Source organism: Staurois parvus, unplaced genomic scaffold, assembly GCF_062004578.1.
Source record: "Staurois parvus isolate SC_StPar_1 unplaced genomic scaffold, SC_StPar_1.0 ptg002113l, whole genome shotgun sequence".
NCBI lineage: Eukaryota > Metazoa > Chordata > Amphibia > Anura > Ranidae > Staurois > Staurois parvus.
The window spans coordinates 3,372,753-3,390,000 of NW_028319909.1; the positions used below are offsets into that span (position 1 = coordinate 3,372,753).

General features: G+C 42.5%; 1 protein-coding gene across 1 annotated transcript in view; it reads right to left on the minus strand.

Moving 5' to 3' along the window:
- Positions 1 to 17,248, minus strand: part of ETFB (electron transfer flavoprotein subunit beta) — a 106,942-nt gene that overhangs the window by 37,535 nt on the left and 52,159 nt on the right. Inside the window, exons 3-4 of the mRNA XM_089665049.1 lie at positions 8,331 to 8,486; positions 2,766 to 2,828 (exon numbers count right to left, since the gene is read on the minus strand). Coding sequence (XP_089521175.1) covers positions 2,766 to 2,828; positions 8,331 to 8,486 — 219 coding nt within the window. The remainder of the gene's footprint in view (positions 1 to 2,765; positions 2,829 to 8,330; positions 8,487 to 17,248) is intronic.

Consider the following 17,248-nt stretch of genomic DNA (forward strand, 5'->3'; position numbering starts at 1 on the left):
CCCGGGGGCAGTGTAACTCCTGCATGCAGGTGCCCGGGGGCAGTGTAACTCCTGCATGCAGGTGCCCGGGGGCAGTGTAACTCCTGCATGCAGGTGCCCGGGGGCAGTGTAACTCCTGCATGCAGGTGCCCGGGGGCAGTGTAACTCCTGCATGCAGGTGCCCGGGGGCAGTGTAACTCCTGCATGCAGGTGCCCGGGGGCAGTGTAACTCCTGCATGCAGGTGCCGGGGGCAGTGTAACTCCTGCATGCAGGTGCCGGGGGCAGTGTAACTCCTGCATGCAGGTGCCGGGGGCAGTGTAACTCCTGCATGCAGGTGCCGGGGGCAGTGTAACTCCTGCATGCAGGTGCCGGGGGCAGTGTAACTCCTGTATGCTTGCGCAGGAGGCAGTGTAACTCCTGTATGCTTGCGCAGGAGTTACATCATCATTGGCTGGCCAAGGAGCATCACTAACGGATTCAAAAGAATCAGCAGTGAAGATGGCAGGAGGCAGGAAAACACAGCGGCAACAACTGCCTGGATCCATTATTACTGGAGGTAGGTATGTGCCATAATCTGCATGTATGCAAAATTACAGAAAATGTGCCCCCCACCCCCTTCTCTTTTAAAGTGACCCCCATGTAGGGCAACGTTAAAGGATCACTTAGCAATGGCCTAAATGTCTGTGGGGAACCACTGCACGGTCCCTCATAACTGCTCTAGTGACATTTTCTAGCTTTAGAAAAGCCTTTTGTAATCACTATGGCTTCCTAAGGCAGTAGAGGCATTGTCCTATTGGAACGATTACTCAAAGGGCGCCCCCATCCCTCCTACATAGGAGATGCTACTCTGTAGGGGGGAGAAGAAGCCCCTGCAGACAGCCATAGACTGTGTGATTGTACACGCATGTCCAACTCTGTTGTAAAATTTATAGCCAACTTTTAAGACTGAGAAAAACAGTAAAGCACAAGGTCTCAAAGGCTTTCCTAAGCAGAGAGAACCACTTCTAACAAGTGGTCTGCAAATATGCCCCCTTGTACACATAAAATGGTAAACTTTTTTTTCTTTTCTTTTTTTGTCATCTTAAAAAAGGAGAAGTATGGCCAAAACCATTAGGACACCTTCTGCTTCCGATCGCCTAGGTGATCGGACCAGAAGTGGGAGCGGGTACCTGTCAAATTCGGGTACCCACCCCCCAAAGGTGCCAATCCTTAATGGGGGAGCAGTCCTTAAAGCGGAACTTCCCCTTTTGAGTGGAGCTCTGCTTTAAGCTGATCACTGTAATAAAAATGCTAAATACTTTTCTTCAGGTGGTTTTATTACTGGCTTATACTAAGAGGGACTAGTTTCCAAAATAAAAGGATAACTACTTTCATATAAAAGACTTTTATACTTCTTTCCCAGCCCCCCTTGACAAAATGTAACCCCCCTCCCCTGCTCCAGATTCAGTCATACATGGACTGAAAGTTGGCCAGTTCAGCAGGGACCAGTCAAATTTCAATTCATATATGGACAAGGCTAGCTGTACAAAAGTCAACCTGCTGACTGACTCCTGTACAACCAGTCTGCTGTTTTTTTTTCCTCCCGATCAATCAGTGCCAGTGGCTTTAGCCTGCAATGCTGATCAGTATCATCAGAAGACTCCCTTCTGTCAGATTACAATAACTCAGTGGGAAGGGTTCCCCTATCCACTTCCAGTCTATGGATGGTGAATATGGGTCATTTATTTTTCATGCAACTCATTGGTTGAACAAAAAAAAAAATTTGAGGGACGCTGTGAAAATACAGGCAAGGCTGCATCCAGAGCAGGGGAAGAGTCTACTTTATTTAAAGGAGGATAGGAAAGCTGGGTAATTGTAGCTTATATGGGGCAGCACAGTGGCTAAATGGTTAGCACTTCCGCCTGGCAGTACTAGGGTTGTTGGTTCGAATCCCAACCAGGGCACCACCTGCCTGGAGTTGCATGTTCTCCCTGTGCCTTTCCTCTGGGTACTCCAGTTTCCTCCCACCCTCCAAAGACATGCTGGTAGGTGAATTGGATCCTGTATAAATTGGCCCTAGTATGTGTATGAATGTGAGTTAGGGACCTTAGATTGTACACCCCTTGAGGGTTAGGGACTGATGTGAATGTACAATATATATGTAAAGCGCTGCGTAAATTGACGGTGCTATATAAGTACCCGAAATAAATAAATAATATATATATATTTATGGGTTTCCTCCGGGTACTCTGGTTTCCTCCTACACCCCAAAGACATGCTGGTAGGTGAATTGGCTCCTGTCTAAATTGTCCCTAGTATGTGTATGTATGAATGTGAGTTAGGGACCTTAGATTGTACACCCCTTGAGGGTTAGGGACTGATGTGAATGTACAATATATATGTAAAGTGCTGTGTAAATTGACAGCGCTATATAAGTACCTGAAATAAATATGAAGCACAGTTTTCCTTCAATGACCTGTGTCGGCGGGCTTTTGTTTTGCATTCTCATACAAGTCTATGGCAATACAAAACCTGCTTAGAGCAAGTGCACCTAATTCTGAATAATGTCTCAAACTAAATGCCATCGACACAGCCCAATGCCCAATGGACGCAGGTCCTAAAAATGTCAATCTTTATCTGGTTTTGCATTTAACGAACATAATAGGGTGAGTGTGTGTGTACACATATATAGATCCCTCCATCCTTTAACCAAGGACAATGTTGTGGCTACTTTGTCTTTAAACCTTCTCCGTAAATCGTCTCTTTCTAGAAAAAAAAATAAAAGACAGCCTGGAAGGACAGCTACCTGAGGCCAGTCAAGCAGCGCAGCGGTCATTTGTCCAGTCTGATTACAGTCATCATCGATGGCCTGCAAGAGGAGAGAAGAGAGAGAGCTGAGCTGGAGGGCAATGCTGTAGAGTATTATCGCAGAGAGGCACTGAGAGGCCAGCTTCCAGGATGTGATTCATGGCGAGCAGCACGGCAATCACAGTAAAACACAGAACAATGCGGGCAGTAAAGATCAGAAGACACACGTCATGTATACAGAAGCTGTCAACACACAAGACTTTCTGCTCAACCTGAACCCAACATAATAATAAAAAAAGAAAAAAAAAAAAAAAATCATAAAAGTTTCCCATCTGTTCATTCATTTTTATAGAGTTAATGTTTAAATGACCTCGGGTCATACATTTTATTTTCTTGTTTGACCTCAGTCTCTGGGCTTACATCAGAAACTGGATATTCAGTCACAGGTTATAAAAAAAAAAAAAAAAATTATGCAGGTCTTGGTGCATTCCCTTCTCACCCACCTTCCTTATATATATATATATATATATATAAATAAATAAATAAAGGAAGGTGGGCGAGAAGGGAATGCACCAAGACCTGCATAATTTTTTTTTATAACCTGTGAATATATATATATATATAAAAAAGAAAAAAAAAAAAACAAACACACCCCCTACCTTTTCCAAAGTACTCAGGACAGTGACATGACACCACATGGTCTTCTTTGTCTTTTCTCTGGGCTGGGCATTCCTCAATGATGCAACGTGTGGTGCTGACAGGACAATGTTAGCGCCACTATCTGCACACCATTACACATTGAAAGCAGCGAGCCATGGAGACGCTCCCACGGGGTGGGGGCCATATGACACCCTGCAAATCCTAACATTGAGTGTCATTCAACACAAAAGATAGGCACTGGACCTTCCACTTGACAATGTATAGCACCCATATAGAGTTTCGGAATTTTTTTTCGGAATATTTTTTGGGAATAAGAAATTCATAGAAACAGGTAAAGTTAAATGGTACTCTTTAAAATGAATGCCCTAAAGCAGGGGTGTGAAACTAGCGGCCCTCCAGCTGTCGCGAAACTACAAGTTCCATCATGCCTCTGCCTTTGGGAGTCATGCTTGTAACTGTCAATCTTGCAATGCCTCATGGGACTTGTAGTTTGGCAACAGCTGGAGGGCCACCAGATTGACACCTGTGCCCAGGGGCGGACTGACAGCTCCTGGGGCCCCCGGGCAATAGGGGATCATGGGGCCCCTGTGTCCTTGGCCAAACTCAAAAAAGCCTATGAAAAAAAAAAAAAGAAGATACCAGGGGCATCTCATGGGGCCCCCTACTGACCCCAGGCCCTCGGGCAGTGCCCAAGTTTCCAAATGGTCAGTCCGCCCCTGCCTGTGCCATAAGCAATGTGGAGGGCGATTCCCAGCCCACAGTACACATCCTGCACTTTAGTAGAATTCCAGGCTAAAGCCAATTACACTTAAAAATGCTCCCCCCCCCTCCTAACACATATGCAGACTAACCCCTGTATGACAGATGCATATACTTACCTATTTTCAGCCCGCTCCGGTCCAGTCACATGACCCCCTGTGTCGGACGCAAAACGCTACAGGGGAAAAAGCGCTCGACAAAAAGGCTGGGAACTCCTAAAGCAGTGATGGCTCCTGTGGCCTACCTGCTGTCAGTGTTCCTCTACCCTGCAGCTGCCATTGGCTAACGAAGGGGAGTCAAATCATGTGACCAGACATAAGTGGGCTGAAAATAGGCAAGTTCAGTGCATCCATAAAGTATTCCCATTGGTCAAATGTCTCCGCTATTCATACAGCGCATCCAGAAAGTATTCCCATTGGTCGGATGTCTCCACTATTCAAACAGCGCATCCAGAAAGTATTCCCATTGGTCGGATGTCTCCGCTATTCATACAGCGCATCCAGAAAGTATTCCCATTGGTCGGATGTCTCCACTATTCAAACAGCGCATCCAGAAAGTATTCCCATTGGTCGGATGTCTCCGCTATTCATACAGCGCATCCAGAAAGTATTCCCATTGGTCGAATGTCTCAGCTATTCATACAGCGCATCCAGAAAGTATTCCCATTGGTCAGATGATATCTCAGCTATTCATACAGCGCATCCAGAAAGTATTCCCATTGGTCGGATGTCTCCGCTATTCATACAGCGCATCCAGAAAGTATTCCCATTGGTCAGATGATATCTCAGCTATTCATACAGCGCATCCAGAAAGTATTCCCATTGGTCAGATGATATCTCAGCTATTCATACAGCGCATCCAGAAAGTATTCCCATTGGTCGGATGTCTCCGCTATTCATACAGCGCATCCAGAAAGTATTCCCATTGGTTGAATGTCTCCACTATTCCTACAGCGCATCCAGAAAGTATTCCCATTGGTCAGATATCTCTGCTATTCATACAGCGCATCCAGAAAGTATTCCCATTGGTCGAATGTCTCAGCTATTCATACAGCGCATCCAGAAAGTATTCCCATTGGTCAGATGATATCTCAGCTATTCATACAGCGCATCCAGAAAGTATTCCCATTGGTCAGATGATATCTCAGCTATTCATACAGCGCATCCAGAAAGTATTCCCATTGGTTGAATGTCTCCACTATTCCTACAGCGCATCCAGAAAGTATTCCCATTGGTCAGATATCTCTGCTATTCATACAGCGCATCCAGAAAGTATTCCCATTGGTCGGATGTCTCCGCTATTCATACAGCGCATCCAGAAAGTATTCCCATTGGTCAGATATCTCAGCTATTCATACAGCGCATCCAGAAAGTATTCCCAGCGCTTAACTTTTGCCATATTTGGTTATGTTACGGCCTTATTCCAAAATGGATTAAATTCATTTTTTTCCTCAACATTCTACAAACAATTCCCCATAAAGACAACCTGAAAGAAGTTTGTTTTGAAATCTTTGCAATTTATTAAAAATAAAAATAAAAAATAAAAAAAAAACCACATGTATATAAGTATTCCCAGCCTTTGCCATGACACTCAAAATTGAGCTCTGGTGCATCCTGTTCCCACTGATCATCCTTGGGATGTTTCCACAACTTGATTGGAGTCCACCTGTGGGACATTCAGTTGATTGGACATGATTAGGAAAGGCATAAACCTGTCTATAGAAGGTCCCACAGGCAACAGTGCATGTCAGAGCACAAACCAAGCCATGAAGTCCAAGGAATTGTCCATAGACCTCCGAAACAGGATTTTATCAAAGCACAGATCTGGGGAAGGGTACAGAAAAATTTCTGCAGCATTGAAAGTCCCAATAAGCACAGTGGCCTCCATCATCCATAAATGGAAGAAGTTTGGAACCACCAGGAATCTTCCTAGAGTGGGCCACCCGGCCAAAATGAGCGATCGAGGGAGAAGGGTCTTAGCCAGGGAGGTAACCAAGCACCCGATGGTCACTCTGAAAGAGCTCCAGTGTTTCTCTGTGGAGAGAGGAGAACCTTCCAGAAGAACAATCATCTCTGTAACACTCCACCAATCCGACCTGTACGGTAGAGTGGCCAGACAGAAGCCACTCCTCTGTAAAAGGCAAATGGCAGCCCGCCTGTAGTTTGCCAAAAAGGCACCTGAGGAACTCTCAGACTATGAGAAACAAAACTCTCTGGTCTGATGAAACAAAGATTGAACTCTTTGGCCTGAATGCCAAGCGTCATGTCTGCAGGAAGCCAGTCACAGCTCACCACCTGGCCAATACCATCCCTACAGTGAAGCATGGTGGTGGCAGCATCATGCTGTGGGGATGTTTTTCAGCGGCAGGAACTGAGAGACTAGTCAGGATCGAAGGAAAAATGAATGAGCAATGTACAGAGACATCCTTGATGAAAACCTGTTCCAGAGCGCTCTGGAACTTCGACTGGAGCGACGGTTCATCTTTCAACAGGACAACGACCCTAAGCACACAGCCCACATAACAAAGGAGTGACTATGGGCCAGCTCTGTGAATGTCCTGGAGTGGCCCAGCCAGAGCCCAGACCTGAACCTGATTGAACATCTCTGGAGAGATCTGAAAATGGCTGTGCACCGACGCTCCCCATCCAACCTGATGGAGCTTGAGAGGTACTGCGAAGAAGAATGGGAGAAATTGGAGTATGATGCTACAAGCTTGGCACACCTATTTTTGGCCAAACGACTTGAGGCTGTAATTGGTACAAAAAGGTCCCACATGGAAGAAAAATATATTTTAAGAATATTCTTCCCAAATATATTGGCATATATTTGAAATACCTCAATTTTGGCCGTATTCAATATATTTAAAAACACAAACGCACACACACACACACACACACACACGTGTTGAAATGTGGTTTTTATATATTACAAAATATATGAAAAATATATATATTTTTTAATCTATTCTTCAGATAAAAATGTAATTCTAACATATGTTTGTAAATGCATTCCAAAAATGTAGATTAAATGCATTTTTAAAAAAAAAAAAAAAAAAAAAAAAAACAGTATATTTGAAAATGTATTTTTAAAAATATTTTGTAATAAAAACGCATTTCAACATAATATATATATATATATATATATATATATATATATATATATATATATATTTATTTTATTTTTTTATTTTTTTTTTAAATATATTGAATATGGCCAAAATTGTAGTATTTCAAATACATATCAATATATTTGGGAAGAATATTTTTAAAACATATTTTTCTTCCATGTGGGGTGCTTCAACAAAGTATTGAGCACAAGGTGTGAATACTTATGTACATGTGGGTTTTTTTAATTTTTAATAATTTGCAAAGATTTCAAAACGAACTTCTTTAATGTTTTTATTATGGGGTATGGTTTGTAGAATGTTGAGAAAAAAAATAAATTTAATCCATTTTGGAATAAGGCTGTAACATAACAAAATGTGGCAAAAGTTAAGCGCTTGGAATACTTTCTGGATGCGCTGTATATACACATCTTTCTTACACAGCATAGGCTTTAGGAGGGGGAGGGAGAATTTTTAATAATAGTTAGGTTTAGCCTGGAGTTCTACTTTGAAGTGGTTGTACAGGACAAAAATTTTTTTTAAACATGTTACGCTTGACTGTTCTGTGCAATGGTATTGCACAGAGCGTCCCGAAACCTGCTCTTCTGGGGTCCCCCCCATGGGGGCTGTAGGCTCTGCAACTTCTCTGTGCACCACCGTAGAAATCTACTTCCTATGGGGGTGCACCTTTTGTTCTTGTTCCAGATCCAGGGTTGTGTGCCCTGCTCCCTGCCCACAGGATTTGATTGACAGCAGCAGGAGCCAATGGCTCACACTGCTGTCTCTGTGCCTGTGAGGGCAGGGAGATTGAATCAGTGCTGCTGCAGACAGGCACAGTGTTTGGTCGATACAAGACCAGGGCAAGTATTTAGGGAAGTGAGGGGGCAATGCATCTACTGGGAACATTTTCTATCTTAATGCAGAGAAAAAAAAAAGGTCTTAACTTTACAACCACTTTAAAAAGACACGTTTTTCACAAATGTGGAGGATCGCATTTACAACATAGCCAACATACAACAACTATATTCCATATAAAATCACCTGCTTTCCCAGAAGCACCAGGTTCACATTCTCTTTCTTGGCCAGAGCCGCCAGGATCTTGGAGACCTGGAAAGGTCCGAGTGAATTTAAATCCTTAGAGACTTCTACATGGATGCCTCGGTCAGCTCCCATGGCCAGGGCCGTCCTGATGGTCTCCTGCAGAGAAAGCAAAGCAGTTATGTCAGATGTGGAGCGATCATCACTTCCATTAGTCCAGCCAGTCCCTTACAGACAGCTGTGGACGACATACTCCCCTGCAAATAAATATGTTTTCTGCTAAGGGATTATATGTATTGGAAAAAAAAAAAAAAACCCTTTTTGAAGAACAGAAAAAAAAACAAACAAAAAAAAAAATTAAAAAACTTACTTTTCTTAAAAAAAAAAAAATTCACAAGGAAAGCCTAAGCTTTATGTATATTTTTAGCAGTGCAAGGTGAAAATAGCCTTGTAATGGGGTTTATCACACAGATCCACACCTGTGGAAGGCCCAGCGGGGGGTTAAATACCCCCTTTACCGCTCTTGTAGAATACATGTCAAACCCCCGGAAGCCTATACTGTAATTAAGTCTCAGCTCCTGCCTCCGTCACTAGACTCCGACAATTTCCTCCTATCCTCAAGAGTCAGGTAACAGGATTAGACAGACAAGTAGATTGTGCGCAATCGGCCGTGGGCAATGTCATCGCACACAAAAAAGACAGGGGGGGGGGGGGAAAGAAAAAAAAAAAAAAAAAAAAAAAAAAAAAGAAAAAAACCCCAGAACATCTCAGTGTGTGGCATATATTGTAGATTGCCTTATAGGGAATATGTATTAAATAAAAAAAATATATATATATAACAAAAATAAATATAACAAATATATATATATATATATATATATATACATATATACACACATATATATATATACACATATATATATACACACACACACACACAAATAAATCACACCATTTTCTACACACACACATTATATATATATATATATATATATATATATATATATATATATATATATATATATATATATATATATATATATATATATATTATTTAATAAAAAAAAAAATTATATATATATATATTTTTTTTTTTTATTATATTATATATATATATATATATATATTTTATTATATAATATATATATATATATATATATATATATATATATATATAAAATATCTGAATATTTTACAGAATGGAGCCTAAAACAAATTCAACTAACATGGTATAGTGAGTGAAGGGTAGAAGTCCCTTAAGTTTTAGATGGATATAATTTTTTTTTTTTTTTTAAACATGTGACCTAAATGGTAATCCATAATGGATGCAGTCCGGTTACCATGGCATAATAACTAATATACACCGTTCAAAAAAATTAAAAGGAAGACTTTTTAATCAGAGTCTAGCATCAAGTCAATGAAGCTCCTGGGATATTGATCTGGTCAGGTAAGTAGAAGAGGGGGTTGTTAATCAGTTTCAGCTGCTTTGGTGCTAATGACATAACAGGTGCACTAGATGGGCAACAATGAGACGACCCCCAAAACAGGAATGGTTTTACAGGTGGAGGCCACTGACATTTTTTCCCTACTCATCTTTTCTGACTGTTTTTCACTAGTTTTGCATTTGGCTAGGGTCAGTGTCACTACTGGTAGCATGAGGCCATATCTGGACCCTACAGAGGTTGCAAAAGAAAAAAAGGAGAAGAGAGATGCCCTCTGAGTGCAGTATGTGGGGAAAATTGAATGAACCACAATGATAAAACTCACAATGTAAAGAAGTTTAAAAAGCCCATTAGTAGACCGTTACTGGTCCATTCCATGGGGAGCTGGCCACTTAAGATGGAGACAGGATCCCGGGCTGCTGGAGTAGAGGATCCCGCAGTCTCGTAGTGAGTGTTGGGCAGAGTCCCAGGCTACTGGAGGTGATAATGAATCCAAGGCTCCATCGTCTGACTGGAACCAAAAGGTCCAGATCTGGGAAGAAATCCCCTAGGACACCATCCGTTGTCTCATTAGGAGCATGCCCCGTCGTTGTCAGGCATGCGTACAAGTATGTGGGGGCCATACAGAGTACTGAGAACCGTTTCAAGTTGCTGCAATGAGATTTCAGCAAAATGGACTCGCCTGTTGCATCATTTTTTCACTTGGATGAAAATGATCGACCTACAGAGGACTGAATTTAACCAATTCAATACCGGGCAATTTTACCCCTTCCTGCCCAGGCCATTTTTCACGTTTCAGCGCTCTCACACTTTGAATGACAATTGCGCGGTCATACAACATTGTACCCAAACTAAAATTTTATCATTTTCTTCACACAACTAGAGCTTTCTTTTGGTGGTATTTAATCACCGCCTGGGTTTTTATTTTTTGCTAAATTAACAAAAAAAAGACCAAAAATGTTGAAAAAAAAATACGTTTTTCTTTGTTTCTGTTATAAAAGTTTACAAATAAATAATAATTGTTCTTCATAAATTTAGGCCGAGATGTATTCTGCTACATGTCTTTGGTGAAAATAACCCAAATTAGGATGTATTATTTAGTTTGTAGGAAAGTTATAGAGTTCACAAACTATGGTATAGATCTGAATATTGATCAATCCTGAAGTACTGACAGCCAATCTAATTTCTTGAGGTCCAAGAATGTCAGGACAGTACAGATATCCCCAAATGTCAGGACGGTACAGATATCCCCCAAATGTCAGGACGGTACAGATATCCCCCAAATGTCAGGACGGTACAGATATCCCCCAAATGTCAGGACGGTACAGATATCCCCCAAATGTCAGGACAGGACAGATATCCCCCAAATGTCAGAATAGTAAAATATCCCCCAAATGACCCCTTTTTGCAGAGTAGACGGTCCGACGTACTTCATAAGAGGCATGTGGAGTTTTTTGAAGTTGTATTCTTTTTGTCAATTTTTCGGAAAATGAAAAAAATGAAAAAAATTATTTTCACTATTTTTTTTTTTTAACATACTGTCACCAGTGCAGTACAGCGTCATCATATAACTGGCATGGCGGTGATCAGGGACACTGACTGGTGACAGTATGAAAAAAAAAATATTTTTTTTTTTAATTTTATTTTTAATTTTTTATTACTTAAGATTTTTTTTTCATATATTTTACTATGACCAAAGTAGTACAATGTTACCATAGTAACATTGTACTACTCTGCGGAAGTGATCAGTATTTTTTTTTTTTTTTTTTTAACATAATTTGCTTATAGCAAATAATTACTTTACTATAAGCAAGCATTTACCTGAATGACATCGATTCATTCAGGTTTTTTTTTTTTTTTGTGCTTAGCTGTGATTTGGCCACAGCTAATCACATGACATGTGCATGTGACCTGCTGTGACCATTCACAGCTAGGCACTAGTATACAATGGATGGCATGAATGAAGCCATCCATTGTATACAACTGTCATGTGACCTGCTGTGATCGGTCACAGCAGGTCACATGGTACCGGCAACGGGGGGCCGGTACTCAGATCTGTCATCGGCCGTGTCCGAGGTACACGGCCGGTGACAGATCGCGGCTCTGCAACCGTGCGAACTGCGCATGTGCGGGAGGACGCCAAATGGCGTACAACCCGGAAAGCTAAACCATTTTTGCGGCCGCCAAACGGCTATAGACCGGGCGGCTAATGGTTAAAGACACCCCAAAAATCAAACGATGGGGCATCTTTACGTTCCTAACACATTACCCCGTCCATATCAGTACAGATATCCAGAATGAGATTTTTTTTTTTACCCGATTGAGAGATCTGACGTGTTTTCAAAGTGTTCCTTTAGCAGTGTGTGTACCCACACCCCAAAAACTGGAAGACTTCCATCATTGAAGGTCACAAATCCTGTGCCCCCACAATTGGTTGGCAGCTGATGTAGCCACGTCTGACCCCCTCAGCTATGCAGTAGGCGGTGTGGAGTAACACGTAGGTTTGGTTTGGACCAGTCGGGCCTAACGTGACAAAAAACTGGACGCAAAATGCAGCGATCAGTGCAAGGTATGGAAGACGAGCCTTTACCTCGCTGACATTTGAAAGGCGGAGTAGGAGAACGGCACATACCATCTTTATGAGCCATTAACCAGAGAGGGATATGGGAGGGAATGAAATGGAGCCAGAAGACAGGGAGGACAATATGGGTGATGGACAGCCGAGGAAAGCGGTGACATTACCAGAGAGGAACTCTTCCACAGAATTCACAATAGGAGATTGTAAAGTGTTCCCGATGTTGCGGGTTGACAAAATAAATTACAACAATAAAACAAAAAGGTACTTTCCTTAGTAGACATTTAATTTAGATAAACACTATCTTTTAATTGCCTCTCCATGTTGGTGTCGATGGGGTCAGTCCACCTAAAAAGTGATAATTAAAGTGTATCACAAGCCAAAAGTTTTTTTTTTCCCCCCACTTTGGATAGCGTGGTGAGGAGGAGGAAGCGCTGTTCTGGTGACAACTATCTAAAAGAGGATATTTCTTTACTTTGGAGAGATTTGCTCTCACTTCATGTTGTGTCTCTAAAACAGGAAGTGAAGGAAAGTCTAGGATACACACAGCAACATAAATACAACTTGTCAGGGGTCTTACGCATCTCCAATCATACCCCCCCCCCCCCAAAAAAAAAACAAAATTTAAAATACAGCTTTAGATATACTGGAGGTTCTTGCATTTCTCTGCAATCAGGGTCCAAGACCTGTATGTCTTCCACTGCCATTACAAAGGAGAACCACTATACCAGTGAGATAGATATATTGTATATTAAAGTGTTACTAAACCCACAACAGTACAATCAGTGTGTAAATGCATTAAAGCATTCTTGTTATACTCACTGTGGAACCTAAGGGGTTAATCCTTCGCATTGTGTAAAAAGGATGATTGATCCTGTCTTCACTGATCCTCCCCCTTCTTCTACTGTCCCCAATCCACCTGCTGTTAGTACAGAGCTCTAGGAGGCATTCTGCACATGTCCAGTTTGGTGTTTATGGCCAAAGAGTTGGGGTTTTTTTTTTTTGGGGGGGGGGTGCACATGATCAGCACTGCCCAGACAGAGGTTTAGAGGTCATGCAGCCTCACAGGACAGTCAGAGGAGAATGAAAACTCCTGCTACAAAATTAACCAGTGCTCTGCTGGACACTGATAGAAGTCACAAGACCGCTATATACTGCTGATGAGAAAAGTTATTTAGCAGTTTATATTTACTAAACAATTGCACTTCCATGTTCTATGTACTGTGGGAGACCAGATAAGAAAATGCGGGGTCCGGGGAGAGCGGATACAGTGAATGCGGGGTCCGGGGAGAGCGGATCCAGTGAATGCGGGGTCCGGGGAGAGCGGATCCAGTGAATGCGGGGTCCGGGGAGAGCGGATACAGTGAATGCGGGGTCCGGGGAGAGCGGATACAGTGAATGCGGGGTCCGGGGAGAGCGGATGCAGTGAATGCGGGGTCCGGGGACAGCGGATGCAGTGAATGCGGGGTCCGGGGACAGCGGATGCAGTGAATGCGGGGTCCGGGGAGAGCGGATGCAGTGAATGCGGGGTCCGGGGGTGAGCGGATGCAGTGAATGCGGGGTCCGGGGGTGAGCGGATACAGTGAATGCGGGGTCCGGGGAGAGCGGATACAGTGAATGCGGGGTCCGGGGAGAGCGGATACAGTGAATGCGGGGTCCGGGGAGAGCGGATACAGTGAATGCGGGGTCCGGGGAGAGCGGATGCAGTGAATGCGGGGTCGGGGGAGAGCGGATACAGTGAATGCAGGGTCCGGGGTGAGCGGATACAGTGAATGCAGTGTCCGGGGAGAGCGGATACAGTGAATGCAGGGTCCGGGGAGAGCAGATACAGTGAATGCAGGGTCCGGGGAGAGCGGATACAGTGAATGCAGGGTCCGGGGAGAGCGGATACAGTGAATGCAGGGTCCGGGGAGAGCGGATACAGTGAATGCAGGGTCCGGGGAGAGCGGATACAGTGAATGCAGGGTCCAGGGAGAGCGGATACAGTGAATGCAGGGTCCAGGGAGACCGGATATAGTGAATGCAGATCCGGGGAGACCAGATATAGTGAATGCAGGGTCCGGGGAGAGCAGATATAGTGAACGCTGGGTCCAGGGAGACCAGATATAGTGAACGCAGGGTCCGGGAAGACCAGATATAGTGAACGCAGGGTCCGGGAAGACCAGATATAGTGAACGCAGGGTCCGGGAAGACCAGATATAGTGAACGCAGGGTCCGGGAAGACCAGATATAGTGAACGCAGGGTCCGGGAAGACCAGATATAGTGAACGCAGGGTCCGGGAAGACCAGATATAGTGAACGCAGGGTCCGGGAAGACCAGATATAGTGAACGCAGGGTCCGGGAAGACCAGATATAGTGAACGCAGGGTCCGGGAAGACCAGATATAGTGAACGCAGGGTCCGGGAAGACCGGATATAGTGAACGCAGGGTCCGGGAAGACCGGATATAGTGAACGCAGGGTCCGGGAAGACCGGATATAGTGAATGCAGGGTCCGGGAAGACCGGATATAGTGAATGCAGGGTCTGGGGTTTAGTAACACTTTAAAGAGAATGCAATAGAAGTGGAAACCCCAAAGCTACAAGGTGAAAGGCAACAAAGTTAGGCGGTAGCACAGATCCCATCATTGGAATTCCCAAGAACAGAAGGCACTGGGTTCCCCAGCGTAGCAGATTTCACCTTTAACTACTTCCCACCCAGGCAAATTATGACATTTCTCTCCTACATGTAAAAAAAAAACAAAATAATTTTTTGCTTGAAAATTACCTAGAACCCACAAATGTTATACATTTTTTAAGCAGAGGTCATAGAGAATAAAATGGTGGGTGTTGCAATTTTTTATGCCACGCGGTATTTACGCAGTGATTTTTCAAATTAATTTTTTGGGAAAATATACACTTATGAATTTTAACACTAAACCGATAGTAAAATAGATACCAAACATGTCACTGGTTAAAACTGCACGCGCTCGTGGAATGGTGACAAACTACAGTACGTAAAAATCTCCATTGGCGACGCTTAAAATTTTTTACAGGTTATCAGTTTAGTTATAGAGGAGGTCTAGCAGGTAAAAGAAACAAAAATCGATCTGTAGAAAAAAAAGCAGCACATACTTAACCCCTCAATTACCCCTAGATGTTAACCCCTTCTCAGCCAGTGTCATTAGTGCTAGATGCCATAACGTTCACACAAACCAATAGACATGTAACAATACATTTTGACCTAAATTTATGAAGATTATTTTTATTGGACGGGCTTTATAGCAGAAAGTAAAAAATGTGTTTTTTTTTTTAATTTTCAGACTTTGTATAATATATACACACACACACTATATATATATATATATATATATATATATATATATATATATATATATATATATATATATATACACATACATACATACATACATATACACACACATACATACAGTGGGGATCGAAAGTTTGGGCACCCCAGCTAAAAATTTGTATTAATGTGCATAAAGAAGCCAAGGAAAGATGGAAAAATCTCCAAAAGGCATCAAATTACAGATTAGACATTCTTATAATATGTCAACAAAAGTTAGATTTTATTTCCATAATTTACACTTCCAAAATAACAGAAAACAAAAAAATGGCGTCTGCAAAAGTTTGGGCACCCTGCAGAGTTAATATCTTGTACTGCCCCCTTTGGCAAGTATCACAGCTTGTAAACGCTTTTTGTAGCCAGCCAAGAGTCTTTCAATTCTTGTTTGAGGTATCTTTGCCCATTCTTCCTTACAAAAGTCTTCCAGTTCTTTGAGATTTCTGGGCTGTCTGTCACGCACTGCTCTTTTAAGGTCTATCCATAGATTTTCAATTATGTTGAGGTCAGGAGATTGTGAAGGCCATGGCAAAACCTTCAGTTTACGCCTCTTGATGTAATCCCCCGTGGATTTGGAGGTGTGTTTAGGATCATTATCCATTTGTAGAAGCCATCCTCTCTTTAACTTCAGCTTTTTCACAGATGGCATCAAGTTACCATCCAAAATTTGCTCAAATTTTATTGAATCCATTTTTCCTTCTACTCGTGAGATGTTCCCTGTGCCACTGGCTGCAACACAACCCCAAAGCATGATTGATCCAACCCCATGCTTAATAGTTGGACAGAGGTTCTTTTCATTAAATTCTGTGCCCCTTCTTCTCCAAACGTACCTTTGCTCATTCCGGCCAAAAAGTTCAATTTTAACCTCATCGGTCCACAGAACTTGTTTCCAAAATGCATCAGGCTTGTCTATATGTTCATTTGCAAAGTTCAAACGATGATTTTTGTGGTGAGGACGTAGAAGAGGTTTTCTTCTGATGACTTTTCCATGAAGACCATATTTGTACAAGTATCTCTTTATAGTGGAATAGTGTACCACAACTCCAGTGTCTGCCAGATCTTTCTGGAGGGATCGTGCAGTCAAACGTGGGTTTTGAATTGTTTTTCTCACAATCCTGCGAGCTGTTCTGTCTGATATTTTTCTTGGTCTTCCAGATCTTGCTTTAACTTCCACTGTTCCTGATGACTGCCATTTCTTAATTACATTCCGAACAGAGGATATTGACATCTGAAAACGCTTTGCTATCTTCTTATAGCCTTCTCCAGCTTTGTGAGCGTCAACTATTTTCAGTTTCAGTTTTCTAGACAACTGCTTAGAAGAACCCATGGTGCTGATTGTTGGGGCAAGGTCAGATGAGTCTGGGCATTTAAAACCTTTGAGATTGACATCACCTGGTCTTCCCAGACGATGATTGAGAACAATCCATGACACTGGCAGGTCTCAGCTTGGCAAAGGGGGCAGTGCATGCTATAAATTCTGCAGGGTGCCCAAACTTTTGCAGACGCCATTTTTTTGTTTTCTGTTATTTTGAAAGTGTAAATGATGGAAATAAAATCTAA